The sequence below is a fragment of the Strigops habroptila genome, chromosome 4 (assembly GCF_004027225.2).
Source record: "Strigops habroptila isolate Jane chromosome 4, bStrHab1.2.pri, whole genome shotgun sequence".
NCBI lineage: Eukaryota > Metazoa > Chordata > Aves > Psittaciformes > Psittacidae > Strigops > Strigops habroptila.
The window spans coordinates 13,447,445-13,467,257 of NC_046358.1; the positions used below are offsets into that span (position 1 = coordinate 13,447,445).

Genomic DNA, 19,813 nt, shown 5'->3' on the forward strand with positions numbered 1-19,813 from the left:
AGTTTCCGCTGGGCAGGTTGCCTGTCTGAGTCTCTGCCGGTGCTGGGGTGAAGGTTCTGGCTGGGAGATGCTTTGCTTGCCAAACCTGGATGGCCCAGTGTTCATTAATCCTGGTGGCTGATAGTCATCTAAGAGAGACCTCAGCTGGGCTGAAGCTTTGAAATTGGCTTTGGGGGTGAAAATGCACTCCATTTAGTCCTCACTGCTTTTGGCAGGGATATTTTGGTTGCATTAGGAATTCTGTGCAAATGAGCACCTCCTGTGTCTCCATCAGTTTTGGTATTGTTCAGTTGTATTGGCTCTGATGCTTAACTTTCCAAACCAGTACTGAACATTGCTTACAACTACAAAATCCATTACTGTTCAGCTCTACATGAAATTGAGGATACCAGTCCTGTATCTGTGCGTGTCGGTGTGTCTCTGTGACCCAAACCATGACCCAGGGTTTTATGGTATGAACAGGTGGAGCTCTGGGGCTAAAAATTGAAAAAATGCAGACTATTTGGTTAAAAAAAAAAAGAAAAGAAAAGAAAAAAATAGACTACTTAGGATAGGAAATGAAGAAGAGGAAGATAGCAGAAAGAAATAAGTGACATAATGCAAGATTAAACTAAATCCAGAAGAATACAGCAGTAGAAAAAAATAAAATATATCTCTGAATTAAACCTTTCCGTGGAATTTTATGGGATCTGTGCATGATTTAAGCAGAAACTGAGGAGCTCATCCTTATGCCAGAGGGCAACTGTTTAGCAGAGGAAAATTCTGAGCTAGTGAAGTTGTGCATCTTCTTTTTTTTGGACTGCACATCTGCCTGCTGAGTTCTGGGGGCTTTGAAGCACTTTGATTTTGAAGTGCTTTTCAAATAAGAAGATCCCTGCGTAAAGGTGGCAACTGACAAAGCACCTTGCTTGGTAAAACTAAATTCTGTGAAAAGTAAATAACAAAATCAAGATTTGAGGCATAAATTGCTGGCTTATTGTCACTGCAGTATGCATCCTTTTGAATTATCTTGGTTGGGACCATGTGAAAGCTTGTTTGTAAGGATGCGATGGCCTTCACAAGCCTTAAAAATCTTAGGTTACCTGTCTGTGCTGTTCAAAAACGGAGCAGGCAAAATGTCAGTATTGGTTCTAGCCTTGTTTTGGAAAAACAAGTGGAAGGGAACTTGGCTCACACTTGTGTGTCTGCTCCCCCAGTTGTGGATGCCATTGGGGGAAACCACTTGTATTTTGGTGTCTGTAGCCTGACTCCCCAAAGCAATATATGCAGTAAAGGCAAAACCAGCATGTTTCAGACATGTACCAGGAATACACAAGTACATGTACTGGCTTTTACAATAGTGTCATTTTAATAAGTCAGTTTTGTTTTTTGTTTTTTGTTTTTGTTTTTTTGTTGGTTTTTTTTTTGGTTGGTTTTTTTTTGTTTGTTTGTTTTGTTTTGTTTTCGTTTGGTTTTTTTTGTTGTTGTTGGTTTTTTTTGGAGGGGAGAGGTGGGGAGGGAGAGGTGTGTTTATTTCCTCTTCCTTCTGACTCAATTCCATGATCTCATGCTATCTAAACAAATATCACAGCTTGAACTTCTGTGACTGCATCATGGGTCTCCTAGTTAGCGTTCAGTCATGCCAGGTGCTTTACAAATACAAAGGATGTATAAACACATGCACTGTCCTTTTGGATCAGATCTCTTGTCTGTCCTTAACAAGAGCCAGCAGCAGACATTTCAGAAGAGTGCATAGAAAGTGTGCAGTAGACAAATACGTGACAGTCTGCCCTCCCATTCCAGGAAAAAAGATACATTTTATGCCCTGAAGCATGGTTTTTAATAGCATTCAACAATATTTTGGTATAATCATCAACTATTATAATTGCTCTGGATCATCTTGTCATCTTTATAAATGCCTACTCCATTTTTTAATCATGCTGGAACAGGAAAAAAAAAAGCAACGATGAATTACACATTTCAGATTTATGCTGTATGTGGTGTTTAGCCTCAAAAGTTTACAAATAAATGAGAGGAGAATTTTGGTTTAGGGAAAAAGTTTACAAATAAAAGAGAGAAAAAATCCATTTTAGAGAGAGGATTAGGCAAAAAAATCCATTTTCTGAAAGTGCAAGGATCAAATAGATTTGCAAAACACTGGGATCAATGTGAGGCTGGCACATATGTATTGTTACTGTAGATTATTGGCACTTTCTGTCCATTCCCATCTATAGGCTCCTGCTGCATTTGTAAATCATCATCCTAAAGGTAGGATTGATGTCACCCGTCTTCTGCCATCTAAATCTTAACCTTTAGATTAAACTAATCTTTGGATTCTGTCTGCAGTCACCAGAGAGATGGGGACCACAGGGAAAGATTCTTGTAAGAAGATAGCTCAAGGTAGATAAGAGGAATTGCCTTTTGTCAGTAGCTCTTGCTGCCATTGAAACTAGAACAGGGAGAGATCTCACGTGATAGTGAGCTCCATTTCCCTAGCTCAAACAGGAGCTAGTCCTAAGCCTTGTCTAGCAGATGTTTGCTCAGAAAATCTGGAAGAGCAAGATTCTGCAGCAACCCCGAGCAGCCCAGTCCAAGGCTTATTGTCCCTGCTGTTACATGGAGTTTTGTTGCTGTGCCTTCGTTACTCCTTCTTCTGCTACAGCTTTGTATTCCCAGCCTGTGGGAAGAGGCTGCTGTGTGCAGCATCTTGTGGGGAGCAGCTAGAGGTTTCTCCAGTTTGGGATCTGGAGTCAAAGAGAGCAGCTATCCAGTAAAGCAGACCTGCAGAAGGCTTACATACTGTTAATTAACCTAAGTCAATTACAGGTATTCCAGCACGTGACTAAACTTCTGATTTAGCTCCATTCATTTCCACATGTAGGTCCAGGCAGATGTAGAGAAAGTGAACACAAGCACTCTAACTTGGAGCTAAAACCATTTTTTCTGCCACCCCACTGTATCTGAGCACATCGCTTGAGTTATTGAGCATTTGGGATTTTTGCCATTTGTCTCCTTCATTCCCTGGCTAACTCTCCCTGCTTCTCCCTTTTTCTCTTTTCCCTTTCCTTTCTGACAGGCAGGCAGAGCTGCGACAAGAAATCACAGCTGTCAAACTCATGTTTGGCACATGGGCAGATGGGTGTTGAGTTCCACTTCTCCTCGTCCCTGGCTGGAAGGAGGAGAGGTCGATATTGGTGACATGGGGAGTGGAGGTTGTGCTGTGAGAGATGGGCGAGTGTGGGGCTGGCAGTGGGACTAAGCCTGCTTCAGAGGTGGAAGGATAAAGTCCAAGTGACCAGCAGGAAATCTTCAGTTTCTCCATTCCTAGGCCAGAATTTGGCAATGTCCACATGACAATAAATCAGGGAAGCCATGCAGTGGACTCAGTTCTATCCTCAGTTGCATCTTAAAGCTGAAAATAAGAGGTTCTGTGTTATTGATGCATTGCGATACAGTGCAGAACATGTATAGGGTTTCAAGCAAAGAAATAATCAAAATAATAGCTTGTTTTTGCTGTGGATCCATATTCCATTCATAATAGGCATTTGACCCTTTACGTGCTATACTGAGTCATTTGCAGGAAACCTTAATATCTCTTCTGAATTACTTAATATTCTTTGATTTAGATCTGGCTTTTAACAGTAGTAGTAGACTGTATTGCTGAATTTTTATTTGTGTTTGTCTAGTGAGATAGGTTGTAGTTAAGTGTAATGTGCGGTGTAAGTAAAGAGAAATTGCTGTATGCAAACCGTAATTTTCATGTACTTACTATTTTGAGTGCTGTGATGAAAGGGATGTATCACAGCATTTTTATCACATCAGCTGCTATCTTTGTCTGTCTACCTGAAGGATGGCAAAGGGCCCCCTTTCATCTGGAGGATTATGAGGCCATTATGGTAAGGTTGGGTTGACATTGTTGGAGCTTTCATCTTTTGTTCTAAGTTTTGAAGCATTATTTGTGGTTCTCTTGTTCCCTGCCTCATGACTTGATGATTAGTAAGAGTAAAAAGCAGCTCCTTGCCAGAGGTGTTCAGGAAAAATCATTAAACTCGGGAGGGAGGGAAGGATGGAGAAAGAAGGATCAGCTGAGTGCTACCACCTGGTTGGTGATGACCCTGCGGGTCTGGACCTCAGTTCTAGTTGCACAGCAAATACCCAGGTCCCTGCTTCTGTCGCCTTTACCTAAGCAAAATCTCTTTAATCATGAAACATGACATACTGCCTAGTTTCGTACCTCTAATCCGAAGACAGGGGTCCCTCAGCTGATGGATGCATGAACTGATGAAAGAATATGAGGTCAGAGGACATAAGTAAAGAGACATTGACAGTAGGCAGTGCTGACTTGTTTTCTGTCTATTTTTAGCCATCCACCCAGTTTCTTCACCTTTAAGTTGGTTACATGAACCTGGGAATTATCTGCAGGGTCCCAAGCTGGAAGAGGGGGCTTTGCCTGTAAACCTTTGCTCTCCTGCTCTCTTCAAGTGCTTTTCTGCCTGAAGGTTGCCTGTTCACTCTTGCTAGTGCAAGTATAAATGAAATGCTTCCCATTTGTGTGCAGGGAAAGGTAATTCCTTTTGGGTGAACTCCAAATAAAGAAAACTCTTATTTTATAGTTGATTCTTGTATTTACCTTTAGTGATTAGTGTGTATTCCTGAATATTGAAATAAGATTCATATATAAAGCAGAACACATAGGAATGTATCTCTCTAGTAATGAGGATTGTGATATGATTTTTGATTGTAACATTTTTATTTCCTTTCTTTTTTTATTGTCACTTTTTTCTGGTATTCTTTGCCCAAGATTTCAATCCTTCACCTTTATGCTTGTGTTTATTTAGTATTGCTGCTTTTTCTGTGCTAGCAATATGTATTTATATATTGGCTCATCACTTATGTGGTTTAGGGTATGCCTTCAAGCAAAGCCTGAATCCAGCAAGGGTGGGACCCTCAGCACAAATGACAGGGGGTGTCACCGCTCAGATTGTGATTTTAAAATCCAGCATCTAAAATTAATTGCCCTGCATTGTCGCTTCGTACTGGGCATTTCTGTTATTCCTGTTATATCTGTTGTATGCAAAGAGTTCATGGAAAAGAAGACGCAAGAGATATAGAGTGAAATTTAATCACTTGCTTATCTTTTCTGAGAACAGCAGCATCTTTCCATTAGCCTGTGCTGCAGAGTAGGTTGTCTGGTTTGGTGGTCCTCCCCAAAGAAAACCCCTGCAGCTCATCGTAGGATATTGTATGGAAACTAGTAGAGACCCAAGCCTGTACCTTTCTTGTGAGTCTGTGAGGAGATGGAGCCATGGCCACGTTTCTGCTGGTGCTGTCAGCTGCAGGTTTCACATCCCATACAGGCGAAAAAGGCATCTGTGCTGGATTCTTCAGTTTCTCCATGTGCAAGAAGATGATGTACCAAGGGAGATGACTCTTCCTGAGTCAACAGGCCCAACTCAAACTCTACAAATCCATCTCAGTTGGCAGACAAGTCCCAAGGAGTTCACTGGGGAGGCGGGTGGAATAAGAGGGCTGGTTTTCAATGGGTAGAATCTGACTTGAAGAACACAACATGCTTTCTGTGCCAAATAAGAAGATTGTTACTAATTCCTTTCTTCCAGGGCTTAAAATCCAGTGTGCTGGCACCAGTCCCATACATTATACATTGCTTCCCAAGCACAGCCACAGGGTTGTCCTTACATAAATCCTCATCTGCACTTTGACAGCAAGGTAAAGGATGATGACCGAGCAGGGTACAGATCAGGGAGAGAAATGTGGTGTTAGGGGGAGCATCCGGGTGGGGAGCACCCTGCTCAGAGGGCACGTAGTGGTGCGAAGAGCGCTGTAGCTGGTGTGCCTTTGCTGATCTCTGTTGGCTTGAATGTGCTTGTGAGGATGAGACAATACCACAGATACAGACCTGCTACACTTTTCTTTTCTTCCTGTATTTTACAGCATCACCTTCTATTAAGCTTCTTGTGGATGACCCGATAGTGGTGAACCCTGGAGAAGCGATCACCTTAGTCTGTGTGACGACAGGAGGGGAGCCAGCTCCCAGCCTGACATGGGTGAGGTCTGCCGGTATCCTGCCTGAGAAGACAGTGCTGAATGGCGGCACTTTAACGATACCTGCCATCACGTCAGAAGATGCTGGCACGTACAGTTGCATCGCCAATAATAATGTTGGAAATCCTGCGAAAAAGTCCACCAATATCATTGTAAGAGGTAAGTTGATCTGGCAAACCGTGAACCTTTATCTTGGAAGATCAGTGGAGTCCTAATTGGACAAGATAGCAGTGTTCACATAGTGGTGTTTCCGTATGTATTTCTGGTCATTTCTAATAATGCATGAGATGAATTAGTGTTGGCTTCAAATAGCCGGTGGCTCTTGTGCTGGGCTCAAATCCCTTGTTTGGAACAAGGGTAGCGTCATCCCCATTTGTATTATGAAGATGCAGCAGCTCTCCCATCCAAACTGTTAGAGAGAAATAATTGCCAAAGGACACCACATATTTTGGGCATTGCCTTTGCTGGTTCCCTGCATGGACTGTCTTGGCAGTGAATGCATCCTGAGCTCCTGGAGATGTCGTTACCTACTTCACCTTTTTCTTCCTCTTCATCAGCTGAACATGTTATTGAAATTAAAGCTGTTGTGCATGCTGTGAATCTGCTGCCATCAGACAACTGCTCCCTGGGTAGGAGCTTTAGATTAGTACCTATGCTTTAATTATACTAAATAGCAGGATAAATGTCTGTCTTAGATAAAAGTAAGGGAAGAGCACTTGCAGAACAATTACTGCCAGGTGGAGAGAAACTCTCCCCAGTTGTTTATCACTTTCTGTATAACCCCAGGGACATGGCCACTTTGAAGAAGGAATTCAATTGGCTGATAGGCATAATCGGAGTGGACTAATCTACCTGAACCAAACGGTTTATCTGAAACTAATTTTCTATAATCCAATCTGTGAATGGTAGTGAAACATAAACTTCCACGATATAGGAACTTCAAATAATAGCATGTGATTAATCATACTCAGGAGAAAGTTCTGTATGAAGAGCCAGTGGTGTGAATATTTTATGAAAGCCATAACCTCTGTTCACTTCTTATTGCCCAACATATAGTCTTCAGCAGGATGAGGAATTAGAAGCTATTTCTTTCCAAGGGTCAGCGAGGGAGCATTGCATCAGCCTAGGTCTGCAGGATTTTATCAGGAGATGTCAACAGATTTATTTTTAATACTGTATTTCCATTTGAATTTTTGACATTTGACTTAGGTGTTTTGTTGTCAAGAGGCAAAAGCAGTCTTGTTTTAGGAACCCAGCATCGACATTAATTTGCTGTGATTTACAATAGTGATGAGGTTGTGCAGGGGAGCTGTGAGTGAAACGCTCAGAATAAGCAAAGGGAGAGAAAAGGTTTTGTGTGAAAAGAAATCTCGATATTTTAATTGACCCAGGAGACAGCACTGGAAAGCCCAGAGGAAAAAGCCAAAGTCCCCAGCTCCCTGCAGATACAAATTTCATGAGTCATAGCATAATAATAATATGCCATCACAATTTTATTTATAAAAGACCATGCCTGTGAGATGCCTAGGAGCTGCAAGATGTTGAACAAACTATCATTAAAACATTTGAGATGGCTTTTTTCTTTTTAACTCTTTGTTGTATGGCCCTGTTGGTTCTGAGAAGGGATCACAACGAGGAATAACCCATTAAATACATGAAGCACAGCTCCCTTCTAGCCCAAATGCATTACTACCTGCTATGATTTTTGCCTTATTGTTTCTGTTAAAGGGAAGAACTGTCTTTTAAGGAAAAAAAAAATAATCTTTATTCCAGTCTTGGTTGATTTATCTTTACTAGAAGTGATGCTGAGTTTAGGAATGAAATATGACAGAAATTTGTATCAGAGTTTTGAATCTTAGAATCAACTGGGTTGGAAAAGACCTTTAAGATCATCAAGTCCATTTGATTCTACTTTGTGTATATATTTCTTAGCTTTTTGCATGTAGCTCACTGTTTCTCTTTGTTTCATCTCTTATTTTGTTGTTGTGTATCAGAATTTTCACATAGCAGCTGAAGAGAAAAGAATATTTACTTGAAATAGCATCTAAGCCTTGCAGGAGAAGCTGTTGGAAAATAGAGAGTTCACATCTTCTGTCAGGTGGATTTCCAGTCTCAGGATTAGAAAATAATCTTACCCAGAAAGAAATGTAGTTTTTCTCAAAGCATCATCAGGGCTCAGAGGATTTTTTTTCCCTTTAAAATTCACTAAATTTCACTGTGCATTTATCTAAATGTGCCTACACTTTCCTATCTTTCTGGCTTACTGCCCATGTCTGTGACTACCCACCAGATCTGACCATGAACCTATTGGGAATGACATCATATGACCACCACACATTTAATAATATTAAAAAAGTCTAAACCCAGAATAATCCAAAATGAAACAACAAAAAGTAAATAAGTGAGTAACAAAAGTAATTTATCTTTTTTGAAGGTCATAAATTATGTGGATCAGTAAGCAACTGAGGCAGCAGATGAGGCTGTGAATTCAAGAGCAGATTCAGACATTGTGGTGCCAAGGTATATTCAGGTCTGTGCTCCTCCATCAGTCATTTCCGAGACCCTTAAAAAGTGTTGGTAAATACAGTGAAAGTGCAGGATGACCAGCTATGACAGCTTAGGCGAATATGTATCACCCAAGAGATGGTGCAAAATGTGCACACATGGAAGTGCTGTATAATGAGCATTCTCTCCTTCTCCAGGGTGTAAATAAGTAGTTTCTGCAATTGCCGCATGCTGCTGAAGGACTGGTGGGATAGAGGGTGCCACTAATGGTCTCAGAGCATTGCTTTCCATCAGTTAGCTCCCAGGATTTATCTGGAAGCCTCTTAATATGCATAAGCATTTAATATGTTCTCTGTTTTTCCACTGCTACTTCATTTCCTCCACTTCCAGTGGGCATTGGCACAGAAGGAGATATCTGTTCTTAATATAAAAAACAGACTGAATCTGCCATTGCAGCAAGGAACCCATTTAGTCATAGTTGTCTTTTGGATTACTATTTATTTATTTATTTGTTAGTTCTCTTTTAGCCTGTATAGCTTAAAAGGAGTTATAAATCCTTCTATAAAAACAAGGGGTGCTTACTTGCTGGTTCAGATGAACGTGGATCCCTTGCAAAACAACAGATGCTGCACACACAAGAGGGAAGAGACTCTATCATACCCTGACTCCTTAAGGAGTTAAATTAACACTTTCAGATAAAGCAACATCCATTAAAGATAGCCCTTTCTCAAGCAAGTTGTAAGCTGCAAACTCTGCTCTGTTCGTCTCTGTTCTGCTTAGCTGTTGTGTTAGGGCCTTTCCCTTTCAGACATCAGATAATGTTAGTGAAAGTTTTGCTGAGATGATAAAGAGAAATTGTTTTGAGAACCACAACACCTTTCTGAAGAGGCACAAACATAATGCAATATCCTTCATTTCCTCCATTTGTTTTGAATGAGAGCTCACCAGAGGCAAATCAGTGACCATGTACTGTTCACCTGTCGAAATCTTAGTGAGAAGCTCTGCGAAATACAGGCGTTTTAAAGAATGCCGTTGTCAGCTTAACTCTACCCAAAGTTATTGCAAAATATTTCATTCCATCAAAGACATTGTCATCCATCAAGGTGTCTTGAGTCAAACCAGAGAAAGAAGAAATACTCTCTCATTTTAGCAAAGCTGGCTGCTTACCAATTCTAATTATGAAAGTTTCTTTCTAAGTATTTTCTTTAGATTAATGAGTTCTTTAAATGATTGCAAGTCTGCTAGCATTTGAGTGTTGGTGGGTGTTCTCATTAGTGGCATCTTCACATCCCGCTCTCAGACTGATGATTAGAATAGCTTCCCATAACGTATTTCTAGACAAAACCATCAGAAAGCAGAGGACACTCAAAGAGAATCTTGACTCCTCTCATTCTAGTGAAACGTGATGGTTTTATCTTTCTGTTAAAAAGCTCTCTGAAGTATCAAATCCAACACACCCCCTCCAGACAAAGTTCCCAACAGCCTCCATGTCTGTTGTGTGTATTTTTAATTGTGCTTGCTTGGAGGATGTTCTGTTTTTCTGTGTTTTCCGTGGTAGAGCAAAACAAAAAATGTTGTTCTGATGCAATGAAGATCATTTGTCATAAAGACCAGGATGGGGGAAATCTGCTGCACTTCTTTCAGAGTTCTTTCTCACCCACGATATTTCTGTTAGTTTTCTTTCATCATGAATTTGTCACTACATACCTCTGTTAGTCTCAACAGGTGAATGGTAATCAGTCTTCATAGGGATCTTTCGTTAACTGAAATAAGAAGGAAACACACATGCACGTACATTTGTGTTAAAATGCGAAACATGCTTGCTTACAGCTCTTTGACCAACACACATGGTGATATGGATACTTCTTCATGTCCCATGCGCACACGGCTATGCAGAGAGGACTTCACATTATTTCCAGGAGCTTGGTAATGAGACACCTCACCTCCGATATGGCCCCAGGCTCAGTTCTTTGCCTTGATCTGGCATAGGAAGTTGAACATCCAACTTACCCCATGTCCCAGGAAACTCTTCTAGCCTGAAGAGCTTTTAGACTTTGCTGTTGGAGGTTATTTTACTCCTTCAAAATTCTCTCTTCAATGCATATTTGGGGAGGGAAGCAAAAGACATTAGAGAAATGGTAATATTAGCCTTGTAATCCTTAAGATGCTACATAAAAGCATGATCATTACAATACCATAGAGATTTTGGGTGACGATTGGAAATGTCAAAAGAGGCAGGAATCAAGATAATCATATGTCTACAGCTTCTGGAAAATTATACATTTTCAACATGACTCAGACTGGGTACTCAGAATTATGAGAGCATGGAAGAATAAATATATTAAGACACTGTGAAGGGGAAAATGAAAATAAAATCTCTCTGTAACTACCAGTATGTCAATGAAGAATTGAAGGCTTTTGATGATGAAGGATGTAAGGTGGCTTCTCCATCCAGGAAGTGAGCAAAAATGGGTAGCATCTTTAAAGAACACCTGCACATCAGATTGGGAAACAGGTAGAGTAACAGAAAAGTTTTATAGGTCTTAAAAAGTTTACATTCTTAGAGGTTTTCAATATTGAGCACTGAAATGGTTTGGAAGGGTGTCAGCATGCACCAACTTTGTTGCTTCATCAGCAACTTCTCACATTACCTTCTTGAAATAAGATCACTGTCTGTTCCATTGTAACTGCAACATTTTTTTAGTGCCAGTTGACTCTGACTGTGTGACTTTTTCCTTTCGTGAAGCGGAAACACAGTATTTAGAGTTAATTTTTCAAAGGGGTGGGATTCCCTGTCAGTTTAAATATAAAGTAGTGACCTGTGCTCAACATTAGCACAAAAGCTTTTGCTGAACAAAAAGCACTCTGGGGAAATACATTTAAAGGCCAAGATTGCTGGAAGTACCTACTCTAGTATGTCTTTAAAAATGGTATGTGAACTGTGTGGTAGTGACTGCTAATAAGAAGGTGAAGAGGGAGGGGGGAAGGAAGGAAGAAAAAAAGGAAAAAGATGCACGTTGTGAGATAAATTAAAATTTTGTTGCTTTTGTAATAGATTTGAAAAAAATATCCTTACAGGATTACTGGTATTACTGGTGTCTATTCTCATACACCTGCTTACTCTTCTGCTTTCCTGCAACAGCTCCGTTTATCCCAGAGCTTTTTATTAGGAATTTCCCTGGTTGGTTGGTTTAGCAGTTGCATGAAGTAAAGGGTAAAAATAAGACTGCCTGGTTACACATCAGCACCTCTGCTGTCACCCCTCAGATCCTCATATTTTGTTAGTTGAAATGTGAGCAGGGCCCCCATGGGCTGATGCTGAGCACTAGAACAGAGGCAATGCTCACAAGTTTTATTCAAAAGGTGGAAATTGGGTTTTGGCAGCACCCATGACAGTCATCACCGCAGCAGTTGTGGTGGATGCTGGCCGAGTCGTGTATCCATCTGACACTCATGATTGTTGGCTGGCATCATCTGTGACACTGTGAGCTCTGGTTGGAGATGCTGGCTCCAGCATGCCAAGTCTAAGATGTTGGGGTTTCTGTACAACAAGCAGAAGGACCTGTGGGGTTTTTTTCCTCCTTCTTTTCCATCTCTTTCTATTCTGGGAAGGTCTCACAGCAGACTGATTATACTAGTGCTTATTTCATAGCTGGAGAAAGCCAAAAGGCTTGGCAAATATCCATACACATAAAATGGGCATTACTACACCACAGAGACAGCCACCGTTGACTTCCTAATGAGGGGCCGTGCAGGCATGTGGAGCTTCTGTGCCTGTGGTGCTGCATAGGTGTGAGTGCTGCAAGCTGCGGGTGCTGCTGGCAGAGATGAGCTCCTCAGGATGTTTCAGTACGGTGGAAATTTAGCAACTCCTATGCTGTCTTTCGGTACCCATTAATGGTGATGCTTTCTTGGGACAGACTAGAAATCAAGTGTGAATTCATGAATGTACCAAGGTTTTGAAATTCATATTCTGGATAAGGACATCTGTCTTTACCACACGCACCCGTTTCATCTCTTCTACAATTTATTTATTTTTTTTTAAATGACTAACTGTACCTGCAATTTCCATATCTTTCTTTCAGAACCCTCCCAGCTCTTCCCAGGAGTCTCTTTCCATAACTAACTCCTCTGACACTGAGATCCAATCTCAATGCCATCACAACCAATGCCTGTGGTAGGTTTGCCATCACTTGAAAGTAGCTTTCATAGAATCCTGAATCGTAGAATTGTCTAGGTTGGAAGGGACCTTAAAGACTATCTAGTTCAAACCCCCATGTGATGGGCAGGGACATCTTCCACTGGACCAGGTTGCTCAAAGCCTCATCCAGCCTGGCGCAGAACGTTTCCGGGGATGGGGCTTTGCCGTGGAGTGGCATCAGGCAAGATCTGCCGATGCCGTGCCAGGATGGAAGGCTGGCTTTGCCTTTGAGGAACCACCGTGGCAGTTGGGCACCTTCACCTGGCCAGGTGCCCTCCGTGTCCTCATATATTATGCCAACATATATTTTTTTATCATAATCTTAAGCAATTTACTTAACTCTCAGTTTTAACAGCACTCACCACCTTGCTTAGTTTCTGTTGTGTCTTGGTGGACAAGACAAACTACCTTCCTCTGGTGTGGGATTTAAATGGACCTTTTAAAACTGTTTGCACATGGGCTTTGGGATAGACCCCTGTACTAATTGAGGATGAAGAATAGCTCTGTAAATTGGAGACTGGGAACCAGCCCGGTCTCCCACCCCACTCCAGCATTCCCGGCTTCCCATGGGAGCCAGTGCCTCTGCAGGCATCTCCCTGGGACCTCTTCCAGATTTTTAAGCATGAGTACAGTTTAGTCCAAAAAAAAGAAAAAGCCAGCCAATTCTGATTCTTCCACTGAGAGGTGTAACCTGTGAATGGGATTTCAGTGAGATAAGATTTTAGTTTAGAAAACCTTATCTTACAGCACATCTGGTGTGTTGCTACAATCATAAGTTACCAGCGCGCTATCCTAAAAGTTTACAGCTCTGAGAATGAATGTGTAAAAAAGTTGAGCTTCAGAGTTGAATAAGTCCATTTATTTTTATTATCTGCAATAGCACTCTCAGGTATGTGCACTTTCTTCCAGGCTGGAGTGTATCATGGATGAGTTCATAAAACGGTTTCATATAAAAATGTAGATAGTTTATTGATTCTTTTGCTCTTTCATTAGGACTTCCCAGAATTTTTGTGTACAGAAATTTCGTTTTTACATAAGGTTGCTGCTCTGCAAATCGTCACGTTGCCTGCTGAGCACTGCATATATATAAAGGTATTATCACAGAGGGTTTCAAGAGGTAGTATTAATTTAATCTCTCTTCATCTGGCCTTTGCCTTGTGGCTGTGTCACATTGCCATGTTTGTTCTTCATCGGGGGCAAGGAAATGAAATTTATCCTTACTGTTGGTTAGCTAACAATTACTAACTTCTAATGCATGATAAATTTGTTTTGCAGAGGTGTAGTGTCATAGTTTATTATTGTATTAGATCTTGGCTGATTAATATGTAATGAGGTCTGTGTAGTCTTAAAAACATTATTTTGGCAGAAAAACTTGACTTTTCAAAGTTCTTATTCATCTTCAAGGGAAAGAGAAGAGACAACAGTGCACAATGTTTTGTTCTGATGTTACCAAGATACTTTGATGACCTTGAAATGTGTTTTAAGGTACTTGTACTGCATCAGGCAGCTGTGAATGAGATTGGTAGGTCTTTGCCCAGTCTGCAAATCATTTTGGAAGGTTTGATAGGGTCCTGATTAATTTTTGAGGCATTGAACTGTGAAATAAAAACAAACTGTTGAAGGGGAATGCATCCCATGTTGGAACAAATCCAGGCTCTAATGAAATCCTGCAGTTGAATAAAGCTCTTGAGCCACACAAGAGGTAGGAGATGGGGATAATCCACTATGGAAGCCTTGGAAACTGAGGGTTTGCTCTAGGTTTTGGAAGAAAGACAAGTACTGTGTGCCGAGTTTCATTTGCAGTGTGTGGGCAAAGTTTTTACAGTTTTGGCATAAGAATTAAACTTTATAAAGGCATTAGCCCTGGAAAACACCCAGCTGTACTGTTCAGAGGATTTATAATTTGTTTGGCAAGTGCACAGCCCACTGGGGATTGTGTCAGCTTCTCTGAATTGTTTAATTTATATCCCAATTCTTGTCTGGCTTGTGATGAGACTTGTGTAGTTCCCGTTTGCCTATGAGTTAGGCAGTCTATGGGATGGGGCAGCCCTGAGCCCACGGGTCTGGTCAGGATGGCACTCCCTGTGTTGTTTTGGCAAGCTATAACAGTGTGAGATTTTGTAGCATAGGAAATATTTGGGTTTGTTTGTTGTTTTGGTTTTGTTGGTTTTTTTTTTCCTTTATTCTGCTTGGGTTTGCAGAAAGTACTGAATGCCAGCTGCCAGTTTGTCACTGCTGCTTATTGACCATTTTTTGCTATTTCACCCTCATGTACCCACCTAGATGTGTTTGAATCATTATCTGTATGTGCTTAAAATCCTTGATCAAAGCCACCTTCCACCAGGCAGATGGGGCTGGTCCCTGGTAGGACACTGCAGCGTCTCCCAAAATCAGCTTCTGCTGGTGTGACACCACTGGGGTGACTCCTGATTTTCACTGTCAGGGAACCACAGGCAGAAGGTTGTGCAGTCTCCATGCCTGGAGGTTTTCAAGCCCTGGACAACCCTGTCCGAGCTCACATCTGGCCCTTATTTGATCAGGAGATTGGTCTGGAAACCTCCTGAACACCCTCCCCACTGGAGGTGGAGGTTTTTATGAACCTGTAGGTCTCCGCTCTTCTGCTGATGCCTATTTCTCTTGAATAGTTACTTCTAAAAGCAGTTAAAAGAGAAACCATGCTGTGTTTTACCTATTTTGATCTTGGCTTCATCTGTTTAAAGGATCATATACTGAGTAAATTGTAAACTGAAATTTTCTTCATTACAAAGAAGTATACACCTCCCCTTCCTTTGGAAGAAAAGCAGTGAAAGAAATAGGAGCTAATTAACTAGAACACACGTAAAAACAGACAACTGACAGATGGCATCTCCAGAATAATAAATCCTCTTTCTCTTAAAAATTAGAAGCATTTATAAAAATAGAGACAAAACCTGAAATCCCTCCATAGTATTTGCATTTAAATTGAAAATGTGAATGCATGTGGTCTTGTAAATGCCAAATAATTACTTGATATTAAAAAGTTTGGAGATGCTCTAGAAGAAGATGCTTGACAGCTTAATTGTTCTGATAGCTACTGAAAGTTAAGGTTTTAAAAAGCTTTATGTTAAAACCATGTTGACAGAAGAAAAATGAACTGCTGGTAAAATGCTGAGTGTATGTGTCTGATTTTTAGCAAGACTTTACAAGTCTGTCTTTGGATAGAAAGGTGACTATAGGGAACATTCAGGCAGCATAATTTTGAAAAAAATGCCTTGCAGAGTCCTAAATACCCTACTTAAGAAATTTGTATTTTGAGAGTGGTCAACACGAGTGCATTCTCCCTAAAAGCTCTGTGAATGTGTATGTAGTTATGCTAGTTTTTAGTGTTCTCCTTATGACCCAATCAAGGTGCACCCTGCCTGCTCTCTGAGCAGGCGTATATTCTGCTGGAGAGAGTTCTCTTACGTGAAAACATCGCATAGCATTATTTGCTGCTAATGCAGGTGAAGGTAGCTCTATGCAGAGCTTTTGGGTAGTTTTATTTGATGTTAGACTGACTTTCTAATTCTGATCAAAGCGTTCAGACTGCCTTTCAGAATAAAAAAAGTTTCTATATCTCAGCAGTGGACCAAGCAGTTACAGGGTTATGGAGATGAGCCATAAGGTAAGAGAGGTTTCCCTGCTAGAGGAGAAATAGAACAGTATGATGACCTTGGCAGACCTAGTGGTTAACTGTCAGACAAGAATGAACCTGAGTGACAAAGTACAAAATAAATGCAGCAGCAGTGTGGGCAAACTGGCAAAACTTTGAGGATTTAATTAAAAGTAATGTGGGCTCATGCTATGCAGAAAATATGGAGGGATTGGAGGGATCTATCCCATCTATTTTCTTTGCATCCACTTTGGTATTTCTGTAAGAGAAGAAGGAGAAGCCCATGGCTAGACACAGACTGGCCACTCTAGGAGTTTCTAGGTCCTACAGACTGGCTGGAGAACAAAGCACAAGTTGGCGTATTTCCAACAAGTTGGCGTATATAGTTTTGGTTTTCTAGAGGGTTTATTGCTTTTTCATGTTCCAAAAATGACCGGGGAGGGTGACTGCTTTTACTGAAAAACATGGAAATGTACCGTGATTTGGTCTATATGGTGGATCTTCCAGACCCTGTCAGGCCACATCTACCATGGCTTATTATTTGAGACCCAGTTTAAACATCCCAGGGAGAGGATGGCTCCTTCTGATCTGTGGTGCAGCATGGTTTTCAAGATCATTCAGAGATGAAAAGCAAAAACTGGATGTAAAGATGCATCTGTTGCCTCGTAATCAATCTTTGATTAAAAAAAAAGCTCTACAAAACAGTGTGATTATAGTAGCTGAGTGTTAGAATAGCACAAAAAAATCAAAGGTGAGCAGTGGAAGGAGGAAGCAGAAGGACTAGCGGAAACCTTGGCATATCCAGAGGGAAGAGCTCAAGCACCCAAGGCTGCTGTTTATGCAGCTCGGTTTGTGACCAGTGTTCTGTCTAATTAAAGTGCTCAGTGCACAGCAATGATGAGGAACTGCAGATGGAACTGTGAACTGCAGCTTTTCTTTTCCCTATCCATTATTTTAATTAGCCACCAGCAGATGTATGAGCCTTTAACCACATATTTTACCCTTTCTTAAATGCATCTTCTTTAAGTAACACTGAATTTTGACATAATTTTTTCCCCTGCTTATATTATTCTCTCAAATCCATTAATCTTATTTCCGTTACTGTTTGGAAAATTGACTTTTTAATGCACCAGCTGGACACAAAGGTTTTATTCAAGAAACTTACCATTTCAACAACTGCATCCCATTAGTAAAGCTTCCTATTTTTTATTGTCCAAGAGTCACACCGTGCTCCATACTCAAAACCACCAACACATCATGAGGTCCAGATTCACTAGAGCGAAGTTTTCTACCCCTGACCTGGCTACAGGTTACTTCACTGAAGTGTGGCATGAGGCACGTGTCCAGGTTGGATCTTATGTTCACTTGGACTTGAGTTTAAGCTGAGACATTACTTTGCATCGGGTTTCAATGTGGCCATGATGTTCTCAGTGGAATAGGGTGGTTGGTGTTAAAAAGCATTCTGTTTGTAAATGTGGTTTCCTATTTGTTACTGAATTTTTCCATACTTGGTTGCATGTTCATAACAGTGCTGAATATGATGGATGGTAGTCATTCATCAGAAAAAAACAGAAGTCATTACCTATAGGACACTTCAGAGCAGGCTTGTCTGTGTACAGTATCAATGTGCAGACTACAGATGCCGCAGCAATCCTTTCCTAGTGCTCAGATGTTACTGATGTGGAGAGCTGATATGTGCAAACTGTGTTACGTGGAGTGTGGTTTTGCTCTTCCATTTTAGAATTAGGCTAGAAGACTGTAATACTGAACGATCTTTGTAGTATTTTCGTTTCAAATGCTTTGTTGGTTGGCAAAAGCAAATTCAAGTTTTCAGTGTTCCTTATACACAAAATAGTGTCAAAACTTATTTTAATGTAACAGAATTAAGTTTAATGGACTGCACAGTGATATTCACCAATGACAAAGATATTTTGGACAGTTGTTAAATTGTCTTTACCCAGTTTAGCTGCTTGAGAATATAGTTTAAGGCAATATCCTGTAGAATACTGAAGACAATGCAGCTTTGTTGCCCATGGCCAAAATAAAGACTTCGGAGCTTATGATGGAAACTTTTTTTTTTCCCCTTCTATTGATTTGATAGAGGTAGACATGTTAATGAAGAAAGAAACATCTGAGAAGATTTCCCTGAGTCTTTCTTCAGTGAGAATGACTTTTTATTTAGTACAGAAATCTATTTATGCTGGGCTTTCACATAAAATAAATAAACCGGACAATATGGACTGCACTGCAGTTTCCAAAGTGTGGTACCAGAACAGATTCCTTTGTTTCATACATTCATTCACTTAATCGTTCAGACAAATGAATCTGAAACCTGGCCCAGTTGTGTAGATGTTGAATGATAGCTTTCATGAGCTTAAGTGTCTAAGAAAGCATCAAGAGGTATTAATATTTTTTTGTCATTCACCTGTGTTTCAAGGGAGCATGATAGGATGGTCTCTGTCTCGTAGGAAATGGGTGTTACAGACTCTTAGACACAAATTTCTTTTCACTTAACAGAGAAGATCTGAATATTAGTCCAAGTTTGTGATTGCTTTGCAATTAGGTATGGGTATTATTGTAGTACAGCAAAGCTCAGGTCGCAGAAATGATGCATCAGAGTAATGACATGAGTTGAAATGTTCCTTTTTTCCTGCTGTTTGAGGTTTGAAATGGATTTTTCCAGAGGAACATACATACAGTGAAGCATTACTTCATATACTGCTGTACATTTTTGTGTGCCTTTAACAACAGTGAACCAAGTAATCTTTTTTTTTCCTTATTTCTCAGTGATAGCATAGTTATAATTTAACAAAGATCATGTGTTAGTCATGAAATCCACCAAACCAGATCCAGGTGCTATACGTATATTTAATACATCCATTCTGTATGTTGAACTTGTGTATTTAACCAACTGCTGTATTTATTGCTGAAATTCTATGTTACAAAGCTGGTGCCTTAAACCAGGACAGGCATAGGCAAGCTGTGTCTGACACCTGTACAGCTTCAAGCAAAATCAGTGAACTGCTTCTGAGGGGAAGGAAGTTGAGTTTTTATTTTCCTCTGCAAAATCTGGGAACCAGCATATTCATATCAGTGAATATGAGCAACAGTATGCAGTGAGAAAAGCTGGGTTCTCAAGATGTCTTGACAGATTAGAAAAAAGGTTTACATTTACAAATACGCTTTACAAGTCTTTAAGGGACTATCTAAAATCTTTGTGGTAAGGCTGTGAATCCTTTGAAATGCAGTTGTGTGAAAGCAGGATTGCTCTGCCTTTCTGTAAAGCTCTAAGGAAATGAGGGACCTGGTGTGATTGAAGCAGGAGCTGATGATAAGCGTTGACTTTTACATCTGCCGTCTGCCTTATATGTTTCTTTCAAGAACCAACAAATCATCCAAGTAATCTTCTTTTGGTACAGAGATCACAGCAGTGA

General features: G+C 40.5%; 1 protein-coding gene across 3 annotated transcripts in view; it reads left to right on the forward strand.

Moving 5' to 3' along the window:
• MDGA2 (MAM domain containing glycosylphosphatidylinositol anchor 2) overlaps window positions 1-19,813 on the forward strand; it is a 371,741-nt gene that overhangs the window by 213,211 nt on the left and 138,717 nt on the right. For all 3 annotated transcript variants that reach the window (XR_003991066.1, XM_030483781.1, XM_032919889.1), the window contains one exon: window positions 5,932-6,201. Coding sequence is in view for 2 of the 3 variants with exons in the window: in XM_030483781.1 (XP_030339641.1) it covers window positions 5,932-6,201 (270 nt within the window). In the remaining variant the exon portion in view is untranslated. The remainder of the gene's footprint in view (window positions 1-5,931; window positions 6,202-19,813) is intronic.